Raw genomic sequence first — 8,766 nt, 5'->3', positions numbered from 1 at the left:
TCTCCCCCCCCCCCTTCTCTCTCCCCCCCCCTTCTCTCTCCCCCTCCCCCTTCTCTCTCTCCCCCCCCCTTCTCTAAACTAAAAACTTGAGTAATCCAGTTCACATTCTGAACTGATTAATGTAACAAAGTTAGAAATGAGCATTTATTATTATGTTTTGTTTTTCTAATCGTGTCCATGCATTTTTGGATTTATTTGTTATCATTCACACTTGGAGCTGAACTCCCTCGTGAGGGCGGGAAACTGTTTAGTGTTAAAACATATTAAAGATGGGATTAATTCAATAAATACGATCTTTTGTTGTCAAAAACGAGTGAGGCCCGTGAATGGTGAATATTTTAGAACACAACAAGGTAGTAAGAAATTGATAACGAAAAGCATAATGAAATACCAGAATAAAATGGAAAGAGTAAATATATGTATAAGGGAAAAGAACAGTGTGGGCAAATGGTGTTTACAAATAAAGATGGGAGAAGTGCAATGGGAAGTACGGAAATGGTAGTGGAATTAAACAACCGCTTAACAGAAATATACATAAAAGTTCACTAGAAATACCAAAGAATCAAGGGTCAGCAAAAATGAGGAATTACTTGCAAGAATTTGTAAAAAAAACAATGTATATGTAAGGGAGTTAATAAGACTGATACTGATAAACCTCAAGGGATCTGATGTACAGCACAGTGTTCTGAAAGAGATGTCTATAGAATTAATGTCCTGGTTATCATTTTTATCAATTGTGTAGTTCTGGAATAGTTCCTGTGGACAAATCTGACAGTCCAACGTAAAAGATGATATTCTCGTTGCAGAGACAGGGAGCAAAGATTCATAAGATTGACAGTTTGGACCCCAGATATGGGCATTGGAACGAGTTCACCATCCAATGTTGTGAAGAATGAGGGGATCTAATTATAAATTACAAAATGGTTCGGGACTTGGCAATTCCAGTAGATGGACAGACAAGGTTGATGCTTTCCCCGCAGGTGTCCAGAACTAAGAATTGTCCTCTCAGAATAAGGAAGGTAGAAGTAAATGCTGGAGAAACTCAGCGGGTGAGGCAGCATCTATGGAGCGAAGGAATAGGTGACGTTTGGTATCGAGACCATTCTTCAGACTGATGTGGGGGGGGGGGGGTGGGAAGAAGAAAGGAAGAGGTGGAGACAGTGGGCTGTGGGAGAACTGGGAAGGGGGGGGGGGAAGGAGGGAGAAAGAAAGGACTACCTGAAATTGGAGGTCAATGTTCATACTGCTGGGGTGTAAAGTACCTAAGCGAAATATGAGGTGCTGTTCCTCCAATTTGCGGTGAGACTCACTGGCCATGGACGAGGCCCAGGACAGAAAGGTCAGATACGGAATGGGAGGGGGAGTTGAGGTGCTGAGCCACCGGAAGATGGGGTTCAGTAATGTGAATTGTGCGTAGCGATCGCCAAGCCGGTGCTCGGTATCACCGATGTAGAGCAGTTGACACCAAGAGCGGCGGATGCAATACATGAGGTTGGAGGAGGTGCAGATGAACCTCTGCCTCACCTGGAAAGACTGCTTAGGTCCTTGGATTGAGTCGAGAGGGGAGGTAAAGCGACAAGTGTGGCATTTCCTGCGGTTGCAAGGGAAAGTACCAGGGGAGGGGGAGGTTTGGGTGGGAAGGGACGAATTGACCAGGGAGTTGCAGAGGGAGCAGTCTCTGCGGAAAGCCGAAAGGGGAGGAGATGAGAAGATGTGGCCAGTGGTGGGATCCCGTTCGAGGTGGCGAAAATGTCGGAGGATAACCTGTTGTATGTGACAGCTGGTCGGGTGGAAGGTGAGGCCAAGGGGGACTCTGTCCGTGTTACGAGTGGAGGGATGGGAAGTGAGTGCGGAGCTACGGGATATAGAAGAGACCCTGGTGAGAGCCTCATCTATAGTGGAAGAGGGGAACTCCCGTTCCCTAAAGAATGAGGACATCTCCGATGCCCTGGTTTGGAACATCTCATCCTAGGTGCAGATGCGGCGCAGACGGAGGAATTGGCAGTAGGGGATAAGAGTCCTTACAGGAAGCAGGGTGGGAAGAAGTATAGTCCAGATAGCCATGCGAGTCAGTGGGTTTATAGTAGATGCGGTCAGTAGTCAGTTACCTGCGATGGAGATAGTGAGGTCAAGAAACGGTAGGGAGATATCGGAAATGGTCCAGGTGAATTTTAGTGCCGGATGGAAGTTAGTGGTGAAATGGATGAAGTCAGTGAGTTCTGCATGGGTGCAGGAGGTAGCACCAATGCAGTCGTCAATGTAGCGGAGGTAGAGTTCGGGGATAGGGCCAATGTGCACCTCGAACAAGGATTGTTCGATGTACTAGAAAGCGGCCGTTCCAGGTGGCCCAGCCGCTGAGAGGACTCTCCCGACGCCGGGGCAAGATCACCCGGTGAGAATGGCCAGGAACATCGGGCCTCCGTAGAGGCAATTGCGGTGGCCTCAATAGGCCTGACTTTGGGGTGAACTTGGGGTGGGGACTGGACATTGTGCCTTCCCCCACAGTGGTATCCACTGTGGGGGGATGATTTTTTTTTGTCTGTAATGTAATCCTGTTATTGTTTGTCCAAGATGGCTGCCGTGGAGGGAGAGTGGACGCTGGCGTGCTTTGGCTGCCGCTGCTCTCTCTTCACATTATGTTTTTGATTTTCTGTTTTTGTTGGCTACTACCACCAGCGCTGGGGTGCTGCAGCACGACAATGCCGCCAGCCGTGCACGTTCCCAGGAAACGCCTGGGCCGGCTGCCAATAGCCCCCGCGGCGGCCGGCCAAATCTCCGCCTCTTCACCTGGGATCGGCGCTCCGGGACCCGCTTCCTCATTGATACTGGAGGGGAGCTCATCGTCCTGCCCCCTTCGCTGGCCGACATTCGTTCCGGTAAGCGGGGGCCCGTCCTCACCGCGGCGAATGGCAGCCCCATCCACATGTATGGAGTGCGCATGGTCCCGATCGTGTTCGGCTCCTGCCATTTCTCGTGGCGGTTCACCATTGCCGACGTCTCCCAGCCATTGCTCGGGGCCGATTTCCTCCGGGCGCATTCCCTCATGGTGGACGTCAGGCGTCAGCGCTTGGTCAACGCCGCTACGATGGAGCCGATCACGTTGCATTTGTATCAACCGGTGGGACGGCCCCTGGCGTCCGTGGACTCCCACTTCGCACGGATCTTGGCCACGTTCCCAGACATTCTGAGCCCGCAGTTTCGATCATCGACCCCCAGCCACGGAGTGGTGCATTTTATCCAGACTACCGGCCCACCTCTCCACGCACGAACACGCCGACTGCCGCCGGATAAACTGCGTCTGGCACGGCGGGAATTCCGCACAATGGAGACCTTGGGGATCGTCCGCCCTTCGAGCAGCCCTTGGGCGTCCCCACTCCACATGGTCCCTAAGTCAAACGGGGGCTGGCGACCTTGCAGGGATTACCAACGGCTGTACGCCGCAACAACAGCGGATCGATACCCCGTACGCCACATCCAGGACTTCACCGCCCATTTGGCTGGGGCCACAATATTTTCAAAAGTGGATCTGGTATGGGGTTATAACCAGATCCCGGTTCATCCGGATTACGTACCCAAGACGGCGATCATCACGCCATTCGGACTTTATGAGTTCAAGCGGATGCCGTTCGGCCTCAAGAACGCTGCGCAGGCCTTTCAACGCCTAATGGACGGGGTTTGTCGCGACCTCGATTTCGTGTTTGTGTATCTGGACGACATCCTGGTGGCCAGCCGCTCGCAGCAGGAGCACTGCGCCCACCTTCGGCAGCTCTGTCAGCGGCTCAGCGAGCATGGTTTGGCCATCAACCTCGACAAGTGCTGTTTTGGTGTAACAGAGATTGACTTCCTAGGCCACCGCATGACTGCGCAAGGCGCAGTTCCCCTGCCTGACAGGGTCGACTCCATCCGTCGGTTTCCCCGCCCACGCACGGTGCGTGGCCTGCAGGAGTTTGTCGGCATGGTGGCGTTTTATCACCGTTTCGTGCCATCCGCGGCCCACATCATGCGGCCGCTGTATCAACTCCTGGCGGGTGGGCAGAACAAAGCCGTTGAATGGACCCACGAGGCAGTGGCTGCATTTGGCGGCGCGAAGGAGGCCCTGGCTCGGGCCGTACTGCTGGTGCACCCGCGGGAAGATGCCCCGACTGCTCTCACGGTGGACGCCTCGGAGTCGGCGGTTGGTGCTGTGCTGGAGCAACTGACTGGCGGAGGTTGACGGCCCCTGGCCTTCTTCAGCCGGCACCTCAACCGCGCGCAGACGAAATACAGCGCGTTCGATCGTGAGCTCCTGGCTCTGTACCTGGCAGTGCGCCATTTTCACTACTTCCTGGAGGGCCGCCCGTTCACCGCCTACACGGACCACAAGCTGCTCACTTTCGCCCTGACGAAGGTTTCCGACCCCTGGTCCGCACGACAGCAGCGGCAATTGGCCTACATTTCGGAGTATACAACATCTATCCGCTACATCGAGGGGAAAGACAACCGGGTGGCCGACGCATTGGCCCGCCCCACTATCAACGCCGTGTTCGAGGTGGCGCCCGGAATTGACTATTCTGCTCTGGCAGAGGCACAGCTCACGGACGATGAGGTGCCCGCCTACCGGACTGCCATCTCCGGCCTCCGCCTTGAGGATGTCCCTCTCGGTCCTGGAGGAGTGACAATCCTGTGCGATGTATCGTCCGGTTAGCCGCACCCCATCGTCCCTGCCACCTGGCGCCGGAGGGTGTTCGAGGTGATCCACGGACTGGCTCACCCATCAATCCGGGCGACAACGGCACTAGTGGCCGCTCGTTTCATGTGGCACGGTCTGCGCAAGCAGGTTGGCAATTGCGCTCGCACCTGCATTCGGTGCCAGACGGCGAAAATCCAGCGCCATGTCCGTGCGCCTCTCCAGGAGTTTGGTCTACCTCACCGGCGATTCGACCATCTCCACATAGACATTGTAGGGCCTCTCACGCCGTCCCGGGGCATCACCCACCTTCTCACAATGGTGGACCGCTTCACGCGGTGGCCGGAGGCCATTCGGCAGGCCGATACTTCAACGGCTACGTGTGCTCGTGCGTTGTCCGCGCACTGGATTGCTCGCTTTGGGGTGCCGGCGCACATCTCCTCAGACCGGGGGCCACAGTTCACCTCCGAGCTGTGGTCAGCCATGGCTCGCTTGCTGGGGGTGCGGCTACACCACACCACGGCTTACCACCCGCAAGCTAACGGTCTGGTGGATAGGTTCCACCGGCAGCTAAAGGCAGCACTGAAGGCGCGACTCTCCGGCCCGGACTGGATGGACGAGTTGCCGTGGGTCATGCTGGGCATCCGGACTGCTCCCAAAGAGGACTTGGCCTCATCATCGGCGGAGCTCGTGTACGGCTCGCCACTCACGGTGCCCGGGGAGTTCGTACCGTCGGCGTCGGGGCAGCAGGGAACGCCCTCATCCACCCAAAAGCGCCTTCGCGAGCGAGTTGGCAGGCTCGCACCCGTCCCGATGTCCCGCCATGGGACATTTCGCTCTCAGGGACTGCCCATACGTCTTCCTGCGCCGTGATGCCTACCGGACGCCACTCCAGAGGCCGTACGAGGGCCCGTTCCGGGTGTTGGAACACGGGCAGTCGACTTTTGTCCTGGTCATTGGGGGGCCGGCCGGAGGCAGTGTCGATTGATCGGTTGAATCCGGCACACCTGGACATTGACCAGCCTTGGCCTCGAGGGCGTCCCCTTCACGGCTCCCTCCGCCTGTCACTCCACCTGTCCTCCTGCCGGTCCCTCAACCTATCCCTCGACCTGTCCCTCCATCTATGCCTCCGCCAGCCCCACGATCTGCTTACTTCCGCACGCGGGCCGGCCGGGTCGTGCGCCCGCCGGTGCGTTTCGTGCCTCGGGTTCTGGGGGGGGGGGGGGTCCTGTGGCAGCTCCCAAGGGTCGTGCCATCATACCTGTCGAACCCCTCGGCACGGGAGTGGTTCAGTCCGGAGGCGGCCCTTAGCCAGAGGCTTTAAAGGCAGGGGTTTGGGTGCCATCTTTCTCTCGTTTGGTCTTCCCTACAACCGGGAGGAACATAATTAAAGGTGCCTCTCAAAACACTGGACTTCGTGCTTCCTTTTGAGACCCACGCACCACAATAGTTTAAATTCCTCAGTGGAGGGCATGAGATTACAAACAGTGAGTAAGTCGGAGCTGGGATAGGCAATCAGTTCCACTGGAGCTGCTTGTAGTCTTCCGGCATCAATGGCCCTGCTGGTGGAGGATGTTGTGACTCAGAAGGAGAGGTTTGGTGGTGGCGGGGGCCGAGTTCCGGCCACCATCGGGGACACACATGGGGCGCCGCAGCGGGCTAGGCAACATCTCCGGAGAAGGGTCTTGACCCGAAACGTCACCCATTCCTTTTCTCGGGATGCTGTCCATCCAGCCGAGCCACCGCAGCACCCCGTGTGCACCCTAGCTGGCGTTCGGCCCCCGCCGCGCCGGGGAGGTTGTCCAGCGGCCGCTGGGTGGGGTGGGGGGAGCGGCCGCCGGCCAACCTCCCCGGCGCCGGCTATCGGCGGGGGTGCACGAGTGGTGCTGCGGCGGCTCAGCTGGATGGGCAGCATCCCCGGCGAAAAGGAATGCGGGACGAAACCCGCTACTTGGCACCCCGTTCATCAGAATTAATATATTTTTACACATAAATCATGAATAAAGATAAGAATTTACATTTGGTTTATGCAGCCAGCGCTTCGTTCGCTTTTTCTTTAAAGCAAGTGACCTTTGACAAATCCCATGATTCCTTGCGTGTTTTGGAATACCGAACTCGCTTATTGAAGATGCGCAGAAGGAAATATATTTGGGTAAACTGTTATCATTTCAACAATTAAAATTTAAATTTAAATTGAAGGATAATCAATATTTTAAATATATACAGGTATGTGACTTTATGAAGAAATATACACATAGATTTCAAACTATATTTTTAGACCCTTTAGAAGAAGCAATGAATATTAAGGCTGATTCACAAAAATTAATATCATACTTTTATAATAATATATTATATAGAGAATCACCCTCAACAGAAGCACTAAGGGAAAATTGGGAACATGAGCTAATGATAAAGATCTCGAAGGATAGATGGGAAAAGTATTTGATGAATACACATAACTGTTCTATTAATACAAGACATAATTTAATTCAATTCAAATTATTACATAGACTATATTATTCAAAAACGAGGTTGAATAAATTTTATCCAAACGTCTCTGCCAGATACGATAAATGTTTGTTTCAAAACGCTAATATAACACATTCATTTGTAGGATGTACAAAGTTGAATAAACTTTGGAGTGATATATTTGATATATTTACAAAGCTCTTCAAGTCAAGAATAGAACCCAAAATGGAATGGATTATATTTGGAATAAGAGGAGAAGATACCAATTTAAATAAAGACCAAAATGTTTTTTTAAATTATGGGTTAATAATTGGAAAGAAATTGATACTTAAATTTTGGAAAAATACAGCCATACCAACTGTTAAAATGTGGATTAGGAATATGATGGACATAGCACGCCTTGAAGAAATGAGACTCCGACTAATAGATAAATACGACCAATTCTTAAGGAGTTGGTCTCCTTTCATCGACTTTTTGGAATCATGTGATGCAGCGGTACCATAAGGATTGCTGATTTCAGTTCATGACGTGGATAGATCTACATCTCCGAATATAGATTTGAAAAATTCTCTTTTAAGGGGCCTTCTCTTCTATTTCTACTTTCCACCTTTTCTTTTTTATTTTATTTTTTTATTTTTATTTTTTATATACACACTTCACATGTTTCTACTCTCTACCATCTATTTTTCCACTCTTTCCCCTTTCTATTGTTTTCTTTTTCTTGTCTTGCTTACTTCCTTCTCATAACATAAAACTAGAGGTTGTACATAGAATGGATTACGGTATGACATAGTTGGCACCTAAAATTAGGTGCCACTGTATTGTTTTGTATTGTATTAACTTCTAATAAAATAAACAAATTTAAAAAAGAAAAAAAAGAAGGAAATATATGTGGTTTCCAGGTGATATCACATAATTGTCTAAACAATCCAAAATGACCTTAATATTTTAGTATTCTACCCTTAAAACTACAAGATATCATTAGGTTAACCAAATAAATCAATGTCTAATTGTGTTTGGTATATTGAACAGTTAAGTGTCTTGTGTATAATTTGTACGTTTTATTTTCTTTCCAAGGTAATTGAATCATTCTGCAGGCACGTTATTATTCAGCCAGCTTACAGACATGTGTCTGAACATTTTGGATATTCTTCTTCCTGCTTTGATTTTGTGGCCAAGTGTGACATCAGCAGCACTGACAGGTAAGGTTCAAGAGTACTTTCATGATTCAAAAAACATTGAGGTTAGGCTGGGACACTGTATCTTTATTCTTTAGGAGTCGCCATCTTGGGGCACGGCTGCTAGCAGCTGTCCGTCTTTTTCACTCTTTTCTTTAATTTTTTAGTGAGTTTCAGTGTTTGTTTTTAGGAGGTCTAGACTTTTTTTTATGAGGGGGGGGGGGGGGGAAGGGGGGAAACTACTTTCTAGGTCCCTACCTGGTCGGAGAGGCAGCTTTTCTCCGGGCTGCACCGTCGACCCGTCCTCGCGGCCTACCAGCGGGCCTGGAGCGGTGTTTTCCCGAGGGGACCGCCCAGCACCTCGGCTTCGGCGGCGGCACAGCGCTGGAGCGCTATCGCGGAGCAGAGCGGGCGATCCCTTGCCTGGGTCGCCGCGCTGGAGCTCCGGTGAGC

At 51.6% G+C, this 8,766-nt stretch overlaps 1 protein-coding gene across 1 annotated transcript in view; it reads left to right on the top strand.

Moving 5' to 3' along the window:
• LOC116978996 (interleukin-13 receptor subunit alpha-2-like) overlaps positions 1–8,766 on the top strand; it is a 31,364-nt gene that overhangs the window by 819 nt on the left and 21,779 nt on the right. Inside the window, exon 2 of the mRNA XM_033030355.1 lies at positions 8,213–8,337. Coding sequence (XP_032886246.1) covers positions 8,262–8,337 — 76 coding nt within the window. The 5' untranslated portion in view covers positions 8,213–8,261. The remainder of the gene's footprint in view (positions 1–8,212; positions 8,338–8,766) is intronic.

This window comes from Amblyraja radiata, chromosome 12, assembly GCF_010909765.2.
Source record: "Amblyraja radiata isolate CabotCenter1 chromosome 12, sAmbRad1.1.pri, whole genome shotgun sequence".
Classification (NCBI taxonomy): domain Eukaryota; kingdom Metazoa; phylum Chordata; class Chondrichthyes; order Rajiformes; family Rajidae; genus Amblyraja; species Amblyraja radiata.
This window is presented reverse-complemented; position numbering and strand designations above follow the sequence as displayed.